Source organism: Sparus aurata, chromosome 21, assembly GCF_900880675.1.
Source record: "Sparus aurata chromosome 21, fSpaAur1.1, whole genome shotgun sequence".
NCBI lineage: Eukaryota > Metazoa > Chordata > Actinopteri > Spariformes > Sparidae > Sparus > Sparus aurata.
This window is the reverse complement of record NC_044207.1, coordinates 3,630,330-3,651,725: the sequence shown is the minus strand read 5'-3', so window position 1 is coordinate 3,651,725 and position 21,396 is coordinate 3,630,330. Positions and strand designations below refer to the sequence as shown.

At 39.2% G+C, this 21,396-nt stretch overlaps 2 protein-coding genes across 3 annotated transcripts in view; one reads left to right on the top strand and one right to left on the bottom strand.

Moving 5' to 3' along the window:
- dpydb (dihydropyrimidine dehydrogenase b) overlaps positions 1-11,529 on the top strand; it is a 22,361-nt gene extending 10,832 nt beyond the window's left edge. Inside the window, exons 10-25 of the mRNA XM_030403573.1 lie at positions 1-26; positions 106-316; positions 775-959; positions 2,369-2,584; positions 3,785-3,949; positions 4,695-4,763; positions 4,899-4,982; positions 5,823-5,943; positions 6,083-6,202; positions 7,477-7,619; positions 8,200-8,254; positions 8,408-8,529; positions 8,712-8,858; positions 8,938-9,000; positions 9,600-9,677; positions 10,005-11,529. The exon at positions 1-26 is cut by the window's left edge and continues 144 nt beyond it. Coding sequence (XP_030259433.1) covers positions 1-26; positions 106-316; positions 775-959; positions 2,369-2,584; positions 3,785-3,949; positions 4,695-4,763; positions 4,899-4,982; positions 5,823-5,943; positions 6,083-6,202; positions 7,477-7,619; positions 8,200-8,254; positions 8,408-8,529; positions 8,712-8,858; positions 8,938-9,000; positions 9,600-9,677; positions 10,005-10,169 — 1,970 coding nt within the window. The 3' untranslated portion in view covers positions 10,170-11,529. The remainder of the gene's footprint in view (positions 27-105; positions 317-774; positions 960-2,368; positions 2,585-3,784; positions 3,950-4,694; positions 4,764-4,898; positions 4,983-5,822; positions 5,944-6,082; positions 6,203-7,476; positions 7,620-8,199; positions 8,255-8,407; positions 8,530-8,711; positions 8,859-8,937; positions 9,001-9,599; positions 9,678-10,004) is intronic.
- A 4,651-nt stretch (positions 11,530-16,180) lies between these two features.
- The window catches only part of paxip1 (PAX interacting (with transcription-activation domain) protein 1), a 28,230-nt gene continuing 23,014 nt past the window's right edge, over positions 16,181-21,396 (bottom strand). For both annotated transcript variants that reach the window (XM_030403265.1, XM_030403266.1), the window contains exons 20-23: positions 21,168-21,302; positions 20,857-20,932; positions 20,370-20,430; positions 16,181-16,479 (exon numbers count right to left, since the gene is read on the bottom strand). In XM_030403265.1, the coding sequence (XP_030259125.1) occupies positions 16,464-16,479; positions 20,370-20,430; positions 20,857-20,932; positions 21,168-21,302 (288 nt within the window). In that variant the 3' untranslated portion in view covers positions 16,181-16,463. The remainder of the gene's footprint in view (positions 16,480-20,369; positions 20,431-20,856; positions 20,933-21,167; positions 21,303-21,396) is intronic.

The following is a 21,396-nucleotide window of genomic DNA, read 5'->3' as shown; positions in this document are numbered from 1 at the left end:
CCAACATCAGAGCTGTTCCTGAGGAGGTACGGATGAGGGATGGCTGGATGGATATACAGGCAGATCGATTGACAGTACTGAATACATGTGTTCTGGTTCTGTCAGATGGAGCTGGCTAAGGAGGAGCAATGTGAGTTCCTTCCCTTCCTGTCTCCTCGTGAGGTCATCATGAAGAACGGCCAGGTTGCCGGGTTACGTTTCTGTCGCACCGAGCAGACTGAAGAGGGAGATTGGATGGAGGATGAGGAGCAAGTTGTCAAGTTGAAGGCGGATTACATCATCAGTGCCTTTGGTTCCATGCTCAACGAGCCAAAAGGCAATTAACCAAACTATCAATAGTCAGCCTTTTTGCTTTATTCTGAACTAAGATGTGTGCAAATCTTTCAGTGGTTTCTGGAGGTTCAGAGGTGCTACTGATTGATGCAGTAGGTGACTGTGGAACATTAATGTGGGGAATGACATGTTTCGATGGCTTGAAACTTGGTGTGACTTTAAGTTATTTGTTTTTTGTTGGATTACATATTTTTTAAATGGAATATCAACAATTATAATACAAATTCAATTCATTTTTCACACATTTTGATCAGTGAGACTAAATGTTCATGATGAGACAGGTATTCAAGCCTTGTCTAAACTTGTTTAAAGACTGAACACTGCTGGTAAGACTGTTGTATCTCTGGGGGTAAAAAGTGACAAGACTTGCCAACTTGGACTGTATGAGTTGAGTCACATGTCCGGTTTCCATAGATAACATGATCCATATTCTGTGTGTAGTAACTGAGGCCATGAGTCCAGTGAAGCTAAATCGCTGGGGTACTCCAGAGGTGAACACAGACACCATGCAGACCAGCGAGCCCTGGGTTTTTGCAGGAGGAGACATCGCTGGTTTGGCAAACACCTCAGTGGAATCAGTGAATGATGGCAAACAGGCCTCATGGCATATTCACAGACACATTCAGGTAAATCACTCTCTGCTTCAATCAGTCATCACGTCTTTAAAATCCACGTCTGATTGAACTGCTTTCGGTGGTAAGTAGCTCAGACTAACGTGTGTCTTCTAGGTTGAAATTTGTAGTTCATCCTCAAGTTCTAGTTTGAAAAACCTACATGCCTTCCCACAGTCTGTGACTGAATGAACACATAAGCTTTACTTCTTTCTGTTGTGTTGTGCCGTGGTGTGTTCATGCACTGTAGAATCTACCACTCATGGGTGCAGATCCTGGGGGGGACGGGGGCGACAGGTCCCCCCCAATTTCTGAAAAACATGAACTGTCCCCCCCAATAAAAATACCCTAAATCAGGTGTTCCCAAACTTTTCCATGCAAAAACCTGTCCACTTTGCGCTAGCTAGCTACACGCTAGCTTGAGGAGCAGAGGAGCATGATAACAACAGCCAGGTCTACACAGATTAAGACGAAGTCATGCTGAACTTGCAGCTGAACCTGAGAATCCGACAATTAGGGCAGTGTACATGTTGTATGGTTCAGGACAAATGGTTATTTAAAATATATATATATATATTATTGTTATTTTTATTTTCTTTTATTTTTGCATTTTTTTTCTTATCTTCCCTCCAATTTTCTGAGGCCCCCCTAGCCCCCTGGTGGCCCTCACTTTGAAAACCACTGCCCTAAATTATTCAAAAGTGAACAAATGTATATTCAGACATCACATTCTTCACATTTTAGATTCACATCTAAAAAGAAATGATTAAAATGGTGGAAAAAATTAATGTTTGACAAATATATTTCTGACTCCACATTCCATCTCTGGTGTCCTGCACTACAATGCAAATGGATGGGTATGGGTAAACATGATCAGTTAGTTTACACAACTTGGTTAGGGCTTCATATTTTGATATTCATCCATATCAATTAATCATGCATAAAGTAGTCCCATACACTGGGAGAAAAGGAAGATGGTGAGATGAATTGGGGATCTGGGAGGGTTAGAGGGAGGCGATAGATCATGAGTAGACATTACATGCCGGAGACCCTTAAAATTATGATTTACTAATATAACAGTAAAGCAGTGATGCGCGCTGTTGGCTGTTTAGGACAAATCAACAAGAAAGGTAAGCACAATAAATGATTCACTGTGCAGTACTTTGTGAATGATATGGCGAGCCTCTACGAAGTTGTGATTTATGGTGGCATGGTATGAGTTGCATACAGGGAAAAAAAACCAAAACGCTTTTGTGTCCCTCCCAATCCTGACATTGGATCTGCACCCCTGCTACCACTGACAGGGTTTTGCAAGTCATGGCTCTTATTTTTCACACTGTCTGACGTCAGATTCCAGAGTACACAATGATGGTTTCAACTTGGTAAGATCACTGATGTAGGTCCCCTCTTCCTTCCTCCTGTAGTCCCTGTATGGACAGATAGTGGACCCAGTTCCGAAGTTGCCGTTGTTCTACAGTGCCATAGATCAGGTGGACATCAGTGTTGAGGTTTGTGGAATTAAGTTTCCCAACCCGTTTGGCCTGGCGTCTGCTCCTCCCACCACCAGCACAGCTATGATCAGAAGAGCTTTTGAACAAGGATGGGGCTTCGCTCTGACCAAGACGTTTGGACTGAATAAGGTCATAATAACACACACACACACACAATGTTAGAATATTTTAATTACACATAAACATACTGTGAAAATATACCCACATAAATATCTATGGAGTATATATTATTTAAAAACATTAACAATATACTTTCACCTCATTTCAGGTTACAAACCCTGTTAAGGAAGACAACAACAAAAAAGATCAGATAATATTAACTTATCAATACCATAAGATAATCACTCTTCTGTGTTTTATTTATACCTTTTAGTCTACCTTTCTAAAGATTCTTCTAAAATAAGCATCCTTAAAAAATAAAATAAAGTTCCTCAATAGCAGTTTTTTGGGAGAATGAATGGTTTAAATTTTGTCAAGAACTACAATGATGTTGGGATTAGTTAGCCCAAAAGTTTTGTTTTGTTTATTTTTTTTGTTCAGAAACCTTTTAGCTTTTTTCTTAAATTTGATGTAAGGAGACGGTAAGCATTAGATATACATAAAGTTAGTAAAATTGTAGCATGAATAGAACAAACCAATGAATGTGGTCAGAAGAACCTTCTGGAGCTCACTTTTATAGCCATTATTTACTGTAGGTATTTTGACTTAAGCTTTGTTTACTTTGTTGCCGTATCATTGCAGCATAGTTATGGTCATTTTTGTGTCTGCTAACATCAAATTTAAAAAAAGCTGGTTTTGGCAGCTGGCCTCCTGTGGAATCAGTAACTTCTTTAAACTCACTTATTAAAACCCACTATTATAGACTAGCTTTTATGTGAAGTCACCCTTTTTAAACTGATTTTTCATCTTTCTATTTGTTCTATCTATTCTTCTCATGTGATGTCTTTTTCTTATTGTCCTTTACTGCTTTTATTTGTTTATTTTCCATTATTCTTTTTACTGCCCATACTGTTTTTACCTGTTCTTAACTCAGCTGATGTGATGTTGTCTTCTTATCATCCTTTATTTAGTTGATTCTTTTACTTATCTCTTTATTTGCATTAGTTTTTTCTTTCTTTTCTGCATTTTCTCTTCACCTCAGACAAGGCTTTCTTGTATCTGGCACGACTGTCCACAACTCTGTTTTTAAAGGTGCTATATACATGTCAAGATAAAGTTTTTAAGTGTTAGCAAAATAGAATAACCAAAATATTACGGGGCTGCATCCAACAATCATTGTCATTGTTGATTAGTCTTCCAATAATTTCTGCTATAAATCTGTCTCTGCAGGATTTGGTGACCAACGTGTCTCCTCGTATTGTGCGTGGCACCACATCAGGTAATTTGTATGGACCAGGTCAAGGCTCCTTCCTCAACATTGAGCTCATCAGTGAGAAGACAGCAGCCTACTGGTGTCAGTCAGTCACCGAGCTGAAGAGGGACTTCCCAAACAATGTAAGTTTCACCTCATGTTGCATGTTTGATTCTTCATGTACACAATTCTGCGTTGACTGCAATACATAGAACATGGCAAGCACAATTGACAGCAGGCAGAATGCTGTCAGTTATTTTCTTACAAAACGAGATGTAGAACTATCTTCATGCATATGTAGACCTACTGTATGTATTGTAGGGATTGCCTATGTAAGTGATGCTGCCTATGTTAATAGGTTTTTCAAGCTATTTGCATTGTCTTTTAAAACACCACAGTGAGATGCTTCGTAAATTCAGATTTTGTTAAAGTTATGTGCCTGAAAGCAGGGCTGTTTGCTCTAAAAAATACAGAACATGGTAAAAAATGTCAGTAGTTCCTAAAACCCAAGACGACATACTCAAATCTGAGCCATCTGCAACGAAATTTCGTTCCCGTCGCACTGTACGGTGAAATTTGAATGACTGTAAGTCTTAGTCTAAGTCTGAATGTCTTTTTGTCTGTTTTGTCCTCACCCCAAAAAGGTTCATTCAGTTTACTGTCATAGAGGAGTAAACAAATCTGAACATGCTCACATTTAAGAAGCTGGAATCAGAGATTTCTATCTTTTGTTTTCCATATAGTTGACTGATTATTACATATTATTTTCTATTGTAATTAAATTGATGATTTTAAATTGATGCAGCTATCAGCTGTGACTGATACACAGGTTGAGAATCTCTTGCATTGCTTCTGGACACTTGAAAACTGTGTCTGTCTCTCTGTCAGGTGGTGATCTCCAGTATCATGTGTAGTTACAACAAGGAGGACTGGACTGAACTAGCCAAGATGGCAGAGGTGAGAAAAATTACATCAGTAACAAAATCTTAACCATTCACAGAATGTGCACAGTATATGTCTATTGTGTGTATATCAACAAGTTACAACAGTGTGGCTTGAGGAGGTGTAAAATTGAAATCTGTGTGTGTTCAGAACTCAGGGGCAGATGCTCTGGAGCTGAACCTGTCTTGTCCTCATGGAATGGGAGAGAGGGGCATGGGACTGGCCTGTGGACAGGTACTGTAGGAGTACAGACACAGACACACACGCACGCATGCACTCACACACACACACACACACACACACACACAAATGCAACATACTGCACACAAAATAACGAGAAGATGACTGTTTACTGTATTTAACTCAGCTGCTCTTGGAAAACAGGAGAAAAGGGTGATTCCAAAATCAGTCCAGGCACTCCGTGGCTAATCATTAAAAGGGCACTTATTTTATTATTGCCCTTTTAATGATTCAGTCACGAAAATAAAGGCCTTTTAAATTTCCTTCCTCGTCACTTGATATTTTCTTTTCTTGAGTGCCTGGATAGTGCATACTATCTTGACTTATTGACTTTTTTTACGGCCTTTCACATTCCTGGATTTCTTGATTATGCAAGGCAGTGTAATACACATGATTAGACTTCATGTCCACGTTGCATACCCTCGCATGCTCATGCATGTGGGTTAGTGCTCTACCTTGCCGAAGCACACCTCTCCCAACTGTGCCAGGACCAATCTGTGCTGTGGGGTTAAACCTGCTCTTGTGCTACAGCTTGCCTAGTGTGAGTGTGCCCTTAGACGGAGGGGGAATACAGTGTATGTGTTTTTTGATCACTACAGCATGTAAACCTGTTTTAGTAGTAACCCAAAATAAAATGATGAAGCTGAAAATGAGCATAATATGTCTCCTGTAAGACATTAATTAATTTAACTATGCATAATAAAGTATATATTAAGACTTATAAGAGCTTATACATTATAAGAGCATAGGAGAGCCTTATTAACTATTAACTAACGTTTATCACAAGGACCTTAATATAAAGGGTTTGTTGGTGTTGTGTGTCTTCATCATTAGGACCCGGTGTTGGTGCGTAACATCTGTCGCTGGGTGCGTGATGCCATTTCTATTCCATTCTTTGCCAAGCTGACCCCAAACGTTACCAATATTGTTGACATCGCCAAGGCTGCTCATGAAGGTAACACACCTCACCACAGCACACTTTTTCTTTCCTCCATATCAGTACTGCCTCTGTATTTTATTACATCATGCAAGTAACTTGACAATTTTATGTAGGTGATGAATGCTCACATGTTGATTGTTGGGTGATTTCATAGGTGGAGCGGATGGAGTAACAGCCACCAACACAGTCTCTGGTATGATGGGACTGAAGGCCGACGGCGCCCCCTGGCCAAGCGTTGGAAAGGGCAAACGCACCACTTATGGAGGGGTGTCTGGTAAGGATACACAAAAACAGACACAATACCATAAAACTGTTTTTTACCCATACAGTAGTTATAGAGGGGGGCTTTGAAAAACAAGTATTACAATTCAAGTATACCTTGGTGAGAAAAAAAAAAAAAAAAACTGTTAAAAAAATGGCCAACATAAAATAACATGGAGTAATGCTCCAAGAAACAACATTTCCCTTAAAACTTCTTCATACCGCACACTTCCAGTAGATAATAATACATTCGTGGTCTCCAAGTCATTTTTGAAATGTTGGACATCTTTAATTATGCTCTGATAGGTACAGTAGATGGTGAAACATTTGATGAGTATAGAATTGTAGTTGAAATGGATTGGAGTTGAAATGGAACATGAAGGAGGAGTTTCATCATTACTATGTAAGAACAACATAAAAGATCACCCAAAAATAAGGCGGCATTTTTATGTTCACAAGCAAATTCCAAATCTCAGTGTTCTGATTGGTCAGAGGATGGACTGATAGACAGGAAGACATAATGTGTGGGATTTGCAGATTACACATAGAGACACCAGTATTATCCTTTAAAAGATCCTTTAACGGGAGCAGTCTGTAGTTTTGTGTGAGAAATTTTAACGAGAAGAGAAAGATGTTCATTGGCTGACCTTTTTCTGCCTAAACAAACTAAATACACAAACTCTGTTACACAAACTTTGTTTCCATGACTGAATAAACTGAATAAACAAACTGACATTAAAAGGCAACACAATTTATACTGTTTTACTTTGTGTACATTTGGCGCACCTTGCCCCCTTTAAGCTTCAAACAGTGTTCTGAGACCTTGTTGTCCTCTGAGAACAGCTGGTTTATTATGTTTGTTTGAACTCTAAACCTCGATCAGTTTATAGAAAAACTGAATAGTAATTGTGTAGTAAGACTCTTAGTGGTGGCGGTGACGTTTAAGTCAAGAGACTTTGATGTTGTCTGTGTATAGCCTAACATTAGTTTCTTACCGCTATACATTTAATTTACGCTTCAAACATCACAAAGTGGTGTTCATCTGTGGAGGTTGTCTTGAGGAACAAAATATGTAAGCATCATAAACTTGTGTTTGCCACAGAGATTATTGTTTGTAATAATTTAAAATCCAATTTAAAAATCCCATCCCATCCCAAGCTTTTTGTGGAGGGAATCAGTGATGCTGACTTCATCTAGCCTCTAAAAATACATCATCCCTATACCATTCTGTGTACTCTTGCTGAGGCACTTCTCTCTTCTACTCAGTAATATTACCTATGTGTGCAGGTAATGCCATCAGACCCATTGCTCTCAGAGCCGTATCAGCCATCGGCAGAGCGATTCCTGGTTTCCCAATCTTGGCCACCGGAGGTATCGACTCAGCAGAAACTGGGCTACAGTTTCTTCATGCTGGGGCCTCAGTGCTACAGGTGATAATATTACTGTGACATCAAGAAACAGTTTCCTCATCCCCTTTTAAAACATTTAAATTAAACCTCAGTCAGTCACTGTGGATGCAATGCTGTTGCCATTGATTTAATAACATATTGTAAAAGTGAAAAATACATGATTTCATTTAATTGTTTAAACCTTTCATTATAGTATTTATTTCCTACTCTGTTGTGGATTTTCATTTATTGTTATAGTATATTGTAGTCATTTATAATCAAATGTACCTTTAATTTCTATGCCTTTTGGAATAGCATTGAAAGATTAATTATCCAGCGAGGTGAATACTGTTCTTTCAATCCTGAGAATAATTCTTAATTCTTACTGTAGCTTACAAAACTGCCAACAGTCCTATGTAAACCAGACTTTATAATGGGTTTCAAAAAACAACACATTCATTTACTAGAGTAGTTTGAGGACAGGGAGCAATGACAAGCTGTAGTCTTGAGCCAAAATATACCAAATGTTAACTTAATTTGATCTTTAGAATTGTCCATGTTTTGTAAAAATAAATACAATCTCACATTGTTCTTGTGTTGATTCTGTGTCTGATGAACACAGGTGTGCAGCGCAGTACAGAACCAGGACTTCACAGTGATTGAGGACTACTGTGTGGGTATGTAGATGTGTTTGTCTGGTGAACATCTCAACTCAGAGCTTTTCTGACCTCACCTTTTTACCTTACCTCACACTCAAAAATGTTCCTGTGTACCCGGATGCTACTACTTTGAGAAACCACAATACCACCATGGTGAATGTATGTGTTCAGGTCTGAAAGCCTTGCTGTACCTGAAGAGCCTGGAGCTGAACGGGTGGGATGGTCAATCCCCTCCAACAGAAAGACATCAGAAGGGAAAACCAGTTCCCAAACTGGAAGACCTTGTTGGAAAGGTACCACTGCTTACCACTAAGAATGCCATAATTATATATAGTCCCATTTTTCTACTTTGACTTGTTTTCTATCACCTCTTTTTGAATAAACACTGTCATTAGTAAAAAGTAACAATATTTCTTCTAAACATTCTGTTTGTGTGTGTGTGTGTGTGTGTGTGTGTGTGTGTGTGTGTGTGTAGAGCCTCCCTAGCTTTGGTCCGTACCTCCAGCAGAAAACAGAAGTCATCGCAGACTACAAGAAAAAGCTCAGAGGTGTTCAAACTGATGTGATGGTAACAACCAATGGCAGGGTCAGCACGCCTAAAAAACCTGTTCCTGCTGTCAAGGTACGCACACACATCCTCACTGTTCCTTTAATGTGCCATGTGGTGTTATAAGTTTTTGATGTTGATGGTGTGTCCGTAGGATGTGATAGCCAGGGCGCTGCGCTACATCGGAGCATACCAGGAACTGAACAACATGGAGCAGGTACCCATCGTTCTTTCACACACTGTGGCTGTGTTATACCAGTATCAGTATTTTCATTGTCAATTGATCTGTCAATTTTTTCTCTTTAACTGAGTAGTTGTTTAGTCTTTAAAATGTATTGATCAGTGTCTCCCAGTAGCCAAGCTGACGTCCTGAAACGTTTGTTTTTTTCATCCACAAGCCAAAGATATTCAGTTTACTGTAATAGAGGAGGAAAGAAAACCAGAAAATATTCACATTCAACAAGCTGGAATCAAAAAGTGTCTTTACTTTCAAAAAGACTCAAACTGATAAATCAATTATAAAAATAGTTGCTGATTCATATACTTGATTAATCAATTAATTATTAGAGCTCTATTTATAAGGTGACAATAAACCAGTGTAGTAACTGCAAACCTCCACAGATAGTCATCAGAATTTAAAAATAATTCAGGAATGTTATGGGATGTTCATGAGAACACACTCTGTGTGTCTGTGTGATACTGTATGTTGTGTAGAGGCAGTATAATGAAACTGAATGTATTAAGGTCACAGATAATTATCCTAAAATAAAATGAGAATACACTATAAACTATTCGATCCCCACCCCCTTTTCTCAGGTCCAGGCTCTGATTGATGAAGAGATGTGTATCAACTGTGGTAAATGTTACATGACCTGCAATGACTCTGGATACCAGGTACATCTGTCTGTCTGCCTGTCTGTCTGTCTGTCTGTTTGTCTGTCTGCCTGTCTGTCAGATAAAGATAATTAAATGGAGTCCAAGGTTTACATGTAATAGAAACAGCAAATAAGCACAACAGCAAAACACACAAAAACCTAATAAGCATAAGAAACAAGTGTTCCAGCCTCAGCCGTGGAAAGAACATGCTGAATCTTGCCACTGTGTCCTTATAATCATCTAATGTAAAGTATACATGTCTCTTTTCTTTTGCACTCATCTCTTGTCTGTGTTTCGATTCATCTGCCTCAGTCCTGTAACGTGTCCTGCTCACTGTCTTTCCAGGCTATAGAGTTCGACCCGGAGACCCACCTGCCCGTCGTGAGTGACAGCTGTACAGGATGCACTCTGTGCCTCAGCGTCTGTCCAATCATAGACTGCATCAAGATGGTCACCAGGACAACGCCCTATCAGCCCAAGAGGGGTGTGCCCGTTAGTCCTGTCCACTGAAGGGAAAGACAAGCCACAGGGTTCCACCTATTTAATAATGGAGGTCACATATGAAGATGTTCACTTTTACTACTAATTCTCCTGTTAGGGTTAGTGTTTGTAAAACTGTAAGTGTCATTGAGAGGATGTAAAGAATCACAATGGAGAGAACAATGAAATCCAATGTTCTCATCTGTAAATGGGAAATATAGTCTTGATTTTAATTCAAATAGCTCCAGTAATCACTGAAGAAAGAGGCAGTCAGCCTGTTAAAGCAAAAGTTCATAGTAGTAGCAAAATACATTTGTCAGTAATCAAACTGTAATTCAGACTCAAATGTCATTGTGATGAGAGACTATTTAATTTGAACTGTGCATTTGCTACATGTTAAATGTATTCATTTTAGAGGAAATATGGTCTTTGATTTCAATAAAGGTTTTGTGATACAGCAAAGCATCTGTACACTGGAGCACTGTTGTAGTGAACAGAAGAAGGACATGTTGGACAATGTGAAATATGTGACAGCACATACATTATGTGTATGTGTATGTGCTGTCACATATTTCAGACATTATACACTCACAAAACAATTTGCCTAAAAGAGTGACTTTACTTTTAATATACATTCTCCACTAATGCAAAGTTGAATGTGGTTAAATTAAATCAATAGATGTGTTATTTAATGCAATAGACAGAATAACCCTTGGAAAATGCATTTGTTTTATGTAGAATACTTGATTAATACAACTTGAAAAACACACACAATAACATAGTAAACACATGAGACTTAAATACAGAAGCCCTGAGGGGCCAATGAGAATTTTTTTTTTCTGGTGATCAGTTTTCTAAGTCTGATCTAAATTGTTGTCTCTGTTGTATTTATGAATTGCAATCTGGTGGAAGAAGGTTTGCCAGGATAATGTTTCTAAGCTCCTTTTTTTTTTACACACATGTGAAATTTATCTTCTATATATTTATTTATTTGTTTCTCCTTAATTAAATATTTTTTCTTTCATTTCCCCCTCAGGGCTTCTGTGTTTTTACAGAAGTCTGCATTATTTAGTTTATACACATTGACTTAACATGATGGAAAAACCTTGCATTAAATGTAACCTTCTGGATCAAATATGTAATAAAATGAAAAAATGTACATGTGATTCAAATACTGACAGTTACAACTTTAGGCAAATTATTATTTTTAGTGTATGTCAAACTGGAATGAAACTCATAGACTGTGCGTACAGATGGTGATGGAAGAAGTACTGGGAATCTTTAGATATTTAAATAATTAGTAATACCCCAATGTAAAAAATACTGTACTATTACCATTATTATCAGTAAACATAAATGTGCCAAATGTAAAATAAATCATTGTGTAGAATGTGATATATATTATTTTCAGTAGAAAGTACATTAACTTCTACTTTCCATTTAATATTATCTCATATTTTCCTGTGTGGTTGTTGTCCCTGTATGTCAGCCCTGTGATGAGCTGGACACTTATCCAGGGTGTACCCCGCTGCTCGCCCAATGGCAACTGGGATTGGCTCCAGCGCCGTCACCATGAAAAGGATAAGCGGTTTCAGGCGATGATGGATGGATGGATGGATGGATTTTCCTATGTACACAATATTCATAAATATGTAGTGTAGCAGTAGCATATTACTGCTACACTAGACATATTTTTTTCCAGGTATTTTAGCTTTTATATTATCTGTAACATTGTTTTACATTTCTGTGTGTGGAATGTCTGAATGTGAATGAAAGTCATCTTAGCTGTTAAATTGGACCACAGTTCTATGGTTCAATTCCACTTCCCTTTGAACCTTATCTATGAAAGACGATCTGGCAGAGCTGAGGTGCTGTTTTTATGTTTCTTTTTAAAGAAAGGATAACTTGATTCAGAGTCAGAGTCAGCCAATACATTCCCTAGCTGCACGCGTAACTGAACTTACTAGCTAGCAATTTTTGCAGGCCTGCTTAATCTATATGATATTAATGAGTTTAAACCCTTTTTTAAAGGCATCACACCGCAGAGAGGTGCTATCATACTTATCATACATTTTAAGAAAGAAATTGTCAGAAAACATAATTCTAATAATTTTCTTAGACTGTCGTCAGGAGGAGCAGCTCTTAGTACTAGGAAGCTTGAAGAATACAGGCCCTGGTGTGTTTCTCAGTAGAGTGCTGTATTGTGCCAGTAGAGGGCAGTAGAGACACTCAGTGGTCCTGGGCCTGTATTCATAAACAGTCAGAGAATTCTCTCAGAGAGCTCCTTAACTTAGCCTCAAAACGTCCAGCGGTGACTCCCAGCTCAAGAGTGATGTAGGAAACTTCTTAGAGCAATTCTGAGCAGGAAGAGACAGACATCTTTATCTCAGTGAGGAGGCGAGGTTGACCCGTTAGAAGGTGTGACACATTCTTTTAACAGCTCTGATTGGTTGATCAAAAAAATAAATAAAAGTGTATCACTGCAAATGATCACTTGAATCCCTGCTGTTATTGCTGTATTGTGTTGGGTCAGAGATGTGACCACAGACCTTCTCCCTGCACAATATAAATTGTAGTGTTTCATTAACTCACTGTCATTCAGCGTTTGGAGATATTTCTCCCCCCTCGTTATCTTTCCACCATTTTTCACCTCTGATTAAGAAATGATTAAGGCTCTTAAAAGTTCTCATCACTACTCCTAACAGAATTTTACCTTAGGAGCTCTCATAAGGGCTAATATTCTTTGTGAATAACTGTATTTTTAACAAGGATCTTAATTTTAATGAAAAAGTTCTAGGAATTTTCCCAGAATCTTCTCATGAATACAGCCCCTGATCACCCCCAACAAGCTCCTCATAGGTTCAGTTCAGATTCATGTTTCACACATACACATGGAATACACACCCCTGTTACTCACAAACATGACTATACGTGGGCTTTTTTTAATGCCAAGAAACATTTTAATAATTGGAACAAAAAGATATCCTTTGTCGTATTTTTAGCTCAAAACAGAGAAATCGTATGCTGACTGTAGTATTGAAGTTTTAAAGGAACAGTCTGTAGTTTTATTGAAGAAATGTTAATGAGCAGAGACATTTTTGAAATAGTTTTACTTTGTTTATAAGTGGTGGACCCTGCCACCTTTCTAGCCCCAGACAGTGTTTTGGGAGCGTAGTTTCCTCTGAGAACAGCTGGTTTGTTCACTTATGGAACATTTTTGAATTATTCACTCACTCATATTGTAAATATGAAAAGTTTGAGTTTTAATATCTTCTCCAAACTACACAGTGCCCCTTTAAAATATTGTGCAAAAGCAAATAATAAAACAATCCTCTCAGGACCGGCCGTTGTAACATGATGGTTGAGCTCATCCCTCTGAATAAATGTAAAAATAGCTGACAAAATAAACACAATCCATGTAGGACCAGGAGCGGACTCAGTAAAGGCACAGCCTTGTATTGGCAGTCGTGCTACAAGACAAACCATTTAACATCACTGACGCTGTATGCTCTGCTGTGAGCCTGCATGGCTGTTAGAAATATTGAATTAATAACTGTCACCACTACATCTACTGAGGTGCCCCTGAGCAGGGCACTGAACCTTCAGCTGGTCCAGGGCAGCAGCTCAGTGTGAAGCTGTATGATTAGAGATTAAAACGATCTCGTCTGCTCTCCTCTTTGTCTGTGGCTTAAACAATACATTTTTCTCTTAAACAATACATTTTTCTCTGAGTCTCATTTATTTCCTAAAGCATAACGAGATAGCCTCGCCAGTAATGGGCTAAATTATTAGTCATTAGTTCCGTCATATGCTAAATAGCTCATATGTAAATTGTGGGGCCAGACGATTCCCAGCGCCTGCCTCTGTTTAATTAGTATGTAATTCCTCTGCATCCTGTGAAACACGGGGACGTTGGCAGGCCGAACATGTCTGATGCAACAGAGGGAGGGACAGGGGACTAATTAGAAATATCTCACACACAGCATTTCTACATTAATTATAAATCTTTTTGTGTCCCAATACTTTTATCCTCCTTCTCCGCACAACTGGGCGGCGTCAGAGGAGAACATCACAAACCAACAAGGAGCTTGGCTGCTGCTTAATCAAAGTTGTTGCTCCTTATTTGCATTTTTAATTGGAATGAATTAATGTGTGTGTGTGTGTGTGTGTGTGTGTGTGTGTGTGTGTGTGTGTGTGTGTGTGTGAACAACACATGGGCCGCAGGAAGGGGAACAGGACATCTGGTTTGGATCAGCTGCTCTTTAACAGCGACGACATATTAACAGTGTTCTGTATGACAAGAACAGCTCCCTACCTGAGCATCCCAGACTGCTCAATTATGTTATGTTTATGTTTATTTATCATCAATGTTTGCATTTTTCTGGTCGTCTAATTATTTTAGCATTCACATTGCTTATTGTCTTTCTTTTATTGTTAAGCACGCTAACTGTTTAGAAAGGTATCGTATACAGTTGATTATTCCTATTTGAAAGAAAAGTTGATTTTTTACTCTCATTCCCAACTTGTGAAAAACTGATGACACAACCTACAATCCCAGTGCGTCACTATTTAACAAGTTTGGAATGACACTCTAAGACCAACTTTTCTTACACATGGGACCTTTAACAGATGTTAGCAAACAGCATTGTACGTGACGTCGTCTCCTAACTTCAACATTGTAGAGCGGCTCCTGTAGCCTATATGAGCAGCTCACAGAACTGGACCAGAACCAGCTCTCCTTTCACAGAACTGCAGCTGTCAATATGAGCAGATTCACTGTGGCGTTCATCTTTTTAACGACCTTTTCTGAGCCCAGTTGGTGACGTGTTGATGAGACGATGTAGTTCACTGAGCTTTAACACACAACTACATGAAGTTTGACTTTGATTACAACAAACTGACACTTTATTGGACTTGGAAATTAGAAGATAGATTATTGACAGACATCATGTGTTTTTTTCCAAAACAAATGGTACAGTGCATGACTTTGGCTCTCTATAAACCCTTTGGATTGTAAGATTGTGTGAAAAAAACTATTTTCACAACGGTTCTCATTTACTGACAACTTGCACAGTTACTGAAAAGCTTCAGTGCTGCTGGTTAGAGACCACACTACTGGAAAGATAAACAGCATTTACAAAAATAAATATCACCTCATTGTTGCGTTTATGAGAGAGATGGAGAGCGCTGACTATCATGTTGCTCGTCAATCTCCCACAGTTCAGTTTGGTTAAGATCAGGTGACAGTCAATGCCTTAGCTTACGATTCACACAATATTGAATACTCATCAGAGGCTTTGTGTGGGAGACTGCATTTGTTGTGTTTCTAGTTTAAAAGGTTTTTTTATGTGTGACCTGTATTTAGAACATGTGACGAACAGGTTTCCCGCTGTACTTTTTTCAGGACGACATTGTCAACTTCCATTTGTGAGAGTGTGAGCGAGTCACCTCTCACGTTCGTGTAAATACATGTTGCTGGCAGCAGACACACGTGAAAAATATAGCACATGACCTTGGCTCAGGCTGTGTCTAATTCAGTCTGCTGCAGTTTTGAGGGCAGCACCACAGGCGATGCTGCATACCCCGCTCCCACCCGACACCCCCACCCATACATTACCCCAGGCTATCAGTCTGACAGTCAGCAATTAGAATTTCACCAGTAACTACCCCAGACCCTCATTAACAGTTAATTAAATCAAATCTTTCAGGAATTATATATGCAGAAACCTGGAAGGAATACCTCCCGGAAAGCTTTCAAAACCTCAAATGGGAGAACAAACAGAGAAAGAGCTTTTGCTTTGAAAAGCATCGTTTTCTTACTTCAGGTCTGATTTCACAAGTTGCCATTAAGTATGCCTAAAATAATATATATATATATATAATATATATATATATATATATATATATATATATATATATATATATATATATATATATATATATATATATATATATATATATATATATATATATATATATATATATCTATATAGGGCCCATTTTATTTTTTTATTTCAAAAATTGGAGAAAGGAAACAAAGACATTTTCACAAACAAATGTAGATTTTAATCCAAAAAGCAGCGTATACAAGCTTAAGCCTTCACACATTCTATTTGAAAAACAGGAAAAAAGTTAAAATCCTCCATAATTTAAACATTCATTTCACAAAAATAACATTGGTTTATTTATTCTCAAACATGTAAGAAAAAGCTACAAAATTACTGGAGATCTAACATAGAAAACTCAGCATGGCTGGACTGTACACAGGCGGCTTCCTGATCTGTTCCTCCTCCTCTTCCTCCTGATGCCATCATTGCTTCACCGTCAAGTGAACTTGTACGTGTGACTGTTAAGGAAACGTACATTTGGCCACGAAAAAATATTAGTGCCGTTACAGAAACAATACAGGCAACAAAGTCTGAGGCCAACACACCAGAGGCATCTTCGTTCAACATTTTGGGATGTGCTATGACCTGTATTCCAGGGGGAGACACTGCTGGCTCAAGTGCGGCAAAGCGCCGCCCACTTCCTTTCAGTATCCATGTCAACCAGTCAGGCTGTTCACACAGTGCTGTGGTGATAGCATCAGGTGGGCAAATGAAACACACTGGCTTTACTTATTTTGGAAATGCTATAACCCAGTAAGAATACGCAAATAACTCCTCAACATTCCCTGTGGGCAAGTTTGCCTTTTGTGTTGCAGGAAAAACAGGGAACAGTCAAAAGCAGCAGATCATACACCTCATCGGGCTACGCCAAGAAGACTCTACACTTAAAAAAAAAAAAGGGTTAATCGCTTTCTGAATAAGACACGCAGTTTTTTCAAGATACCGGTATTGTAAACTGTTAAAGAGTGAGACATCTGACTTCCTTTCTCATCTCTGTTGACAGCCGCAAATGCGCAGTGCCAATCAGACAGCTGACAGGCATGGAAGCCACTCCGGTGGTCAATTCATGACACTCCTTCAAACTCAGTGCCAACTGCACTATACTCAAGCCCTGCCTGGCAGATTTGGCAGAATGTTGGTAGGGTTTTTGACCAGTGTGAAAGGGGTATGAGATATTCCATTAGTGGTTTAAAAGGGAGATTCCCCAGAGTGCCTAAAACCAGGGATATATCCCACTGTGGTGCCAGCAGACGCCACATTTTTTGTCCAAACTCAACCATGCCTTAGAGTAGTAACCCGAACTTGACATGCTTTCTAAACCCGACTTGAGCCTGAAAGTTCATTTAAGATGAGTGTGTTTACCTGTAAAGCAGTCATTACCATGGTTACAGCCTGTCTGTCATGTAACATGTGGATAACCATGAGAAGGCACTGTTCCAAGCACATAGATAAAAAATTAATAAATTATATAAATGCGTCATATGTCAATTGAAGTGACTGAACCCGATCAAGACTTCATTTTTAATATTTTAAATTTCAAATGTTTTGCCTGAACCAGTCCCCAAGGGTCATGACAGGTTCAGTTTGAGTATCCATGCTTTACTCTACAAGTGTTAATGTCTCAAAGCACTACAGTGCAAGAATTTTCCACAACACAATTGAGAGTGAAACTGAGCAGCATGGATTTCAAATACAAAGAGAAGTACCCGGATGCAGAGGAAAATGTTGAAATGGTATGCAAAACTAAGCTTTGTATGAAATATAATGAATTATTACTAAACAAACAGGGAATTGGAAACAAAGCCCTGCTTCTAATACAAGCCAGCTTCATGTGAAATTAAGGACCTGGGGCCTCATTTATAAACGTTGCGTACGCACAAAAGAAGGTGTACGCCACTCTCTACACACACTGTGGGATTTATAAAAAGAGAACTTGGCAGAAGAAAGAAACGGGAGAAACTGTGAAAATGTATTAAAAAAAAAAAATTCTACAATGAATAAACAAACATACTCCCTGGAGTGCACGTGGGAAACATATGATTTAGAACAATAGTAAGACAACAGTAGAGCAAATTACATTTACACTGATATGAATGCAGTTGAATATATTAATATCCTATATCATATACACCATTTCGTTTCATCTGCGTTTTCAATGCATAACACATAAAACACTTTGTAACTGTGTTTTGTTGCCATACAAATAAAGACTATAATTATCTTGTAATGTTAGTCAATCAGATTATTCTCACACGTGTAGCAGATATGACCTAATAGATGGGTATATAAAGGCATGTATTCACAATGCGTTATGGCGCACAGTGGCTGCTTTGACACTGTTGGAGGATGTGGCAAACGGAAGGATACGGAGGGAGCAGGACTTTAGTGACCAGCAAGATCCACTGGCCAACAGTGATGAGTGGCTGATGGGCCCAGCGTTAGAGAGGAGCACCCGCAGAAACCACGCCGTGCCAGTCCCGCTTCAAGTGCTCACAACACTCGGCTTTCAACCGGCACATTTCAGAGGGAATCGGCTGACAGGTCAGGGATATCCCAGCCAATCTTTAGCCGTGTCATGCCAGACATGTTAGGAGGTATAACTGGTTTGTCGCAGCAGTACATAAAGTTTCCTTATACGGTGAACAGGCATATAAAAATGCGCAATTTGCAGCAATGTCTGGTTTCCCAAATATAATCGGTGCGACTAAGTGCACTCATGTTGCTATAAGAGCACCGAGTGAGAATGAATTGTGCCGGCACCTCCATCACGACGTCACTCAGGAGGGATTCCCTGATGATCCCCGCCAGTTGTTCATCCAGCGGGGTGAGCTCCGGTTGGCCCGTTCCCCCGCCCATCACACAGACGCTCTGCCTGTGTGACGCCAGACGCTTTTTTGCTTCCACTTTTATGTCTGATCACTTTTTTTTCACTTCGGCCACACTGCGACCTTCTGAGGCAACAGCATTTACATTGTCTGCCACATGCTGCCACTCTAGAGCCTTTTTGGCACTGGTGACCCGACCCAACACTGTGTCCACCTAATAATACAGCCTTCCTCTTCTCCACCTCCCCGACAAGAACGTCCACCTCACACTGAGTGGAACTGCGCTTCTTCGCCTTTCTCTCTGCTTTCAGTCATGAATGAATATTAATTAGGGGCGTTTCTCTGAATATTCATAGGTGACTATGGGCGTGGTATGACCCGCACACAGGTGCGCCACATTTAGAGTGGATTGTGATTTATAAAGGGAAATCGGCGTAGGACGTGCGCGCGCACTGTTTTATAAATCAGGATATTTTTGTGCTTACGCACTTTATGTGTTTTGTGCGTACGCAACCTTTTGAGTTAATCCTACGCACAGTTTTATAAATGAGGCCCCTGGTCACTATTCAGGAAATACAGAATGTACACACACACACACATATATATGTATACTGTATGTACACAGGCACATATGTACAGTTCTTCTCCAAGTTTGGGAACCCTTTAGAGTTGTCTGCATCTGTCCATAAATGTGACATGAAATGTAATCAAGTCTTCATTTAAACCCGGGTACTACACAAAAAGGACCCAGTTGAAGAATACCATCCTGGTTTTAAGTTTGGGAAGCTGTGTAAACATAAATAAAAACATATACCGACATATACTCAATATATTTAAATTTCACTGACTTTTGTAAATATCTTATTATACCAAATTTGATGTCAGTTACATCAGTTACAACATAGTTCCAAACTACAACATCAGCTTCATGAAGTGGGTTTCCTCAGCCAAGCAGCTGCACTGAAGTCTCACATCACCACGCAAAACGCCAACTGCTAGAGTGGTGTAAAGCTGACACCAGTACAAATGTGTTCTTCAAAAGGGATACATTTTGCTTCACTATCTGGTACTCTAATGGACATATAGGTGTTTGATGGATGGCAGGAGAACATGTATAGTGCCAACATAAAAGTTTTGTGGAGGAGGGGTAACTGGATTAGTATTAGGCCTCCAAGTTCCAGCGACGGGTCTTCTAAATGCTACAGGTTAATTTTGTGGCAATGGTTTGGGGGAGGCCCATTGCAGTTTCAGCAAGACTGCATAAATTAAGTTCCATAAAGACATGGCAAGACAAGTTAAGTGTGCATGAATTCACCTGGCCTGTGCAGAGCCGTCACTTTGACCCCAGTGAACACACTGGGAGGAATAAGAATGCCAATAGCAAGAAAGTCAAAGTATACACACACACACACACACACACACACACACACACACACACTGTTTATACACAGATCAGCCATAAAATTAAAAGTACTAAAAGCTTAGTGCCCTAAAATATGTTTGGCTGTAAAGGATATGAATCATAGTTGAGTTTCTGGGTGAGAACTCCTGTCAGGATGAATTCAGCATTGTGGACATCTGTACAACAGAGACAGTAGTCAGCACCAGCGACACAGAAGACATCAGCACAAGTTCTAATGAAACATCACGGTTTACAGGAACAGAGTTCATGTGGTGCAATGTACAAGCAAGGTAAAAGAAAAAGAAGACTGGCAGCTAGTAAACAAAGAGGTAAACCGTGTAAGATTTAAAGTATTTTTTAATGGCTTCTTCAAATATTTCATATGGAAGGAAACAGATTTCACATTGTTTGTTGGACCTCAAAGATACAGTCTTGGTGAATAACACTGAATGTAAACTAAACTTTAACATTTGTTCCACATTCTACCTTCAACACAGTGAAGGTAGAACACTGTGTAATCAGTGACATAACCCCCCCCTTCCCTTACTTTTTGTTTATACTTTGCAGCTAAACAGGAGTTAGACTGTGTGTGTGTGACTTACCAATGTTTTTTAAGAAGTATTCTCTACAGAGGTGGAGGTCATTGTCACAGGAAATTACGATGATCTCTGGAAGGTTCTGTAACAAAAGAGCAAGAAAGTATTATTTAGAATAAAGCCATACTTTCTGCCAATTAACCAGAGGCATTTCAGTCTGCAGTTATTTTTTTTAACGTTTATTAGTCATGCTTATTGCTGAGTTACTTATTATTATCATTATTCCTCAACAGCATCACCTACCATCAACTGCAAGGACTTAAAAAAACTGAAACTTAAATAAATAATGATTTAGGGGCCTAAGTATTTTAAAGGACCTTGTTCTGTTTATGCTCCATGATCTTTCTGTAGGAGGGCTGTTTGGCCAGCAGCTTTCCTCCAGCACTCTCAAGGATGGACTTCATGGTGCTGAGGCTGGGGCACATCCCTGGGGTGAGGTAGAAATACTTCCCCTAAATCATCCATCACATGACAGAGGGACACAGAGTAGACAAAAGGACAGGGACAAAATACATTTATCAGAATCAATCCAAGTTTACACATTTT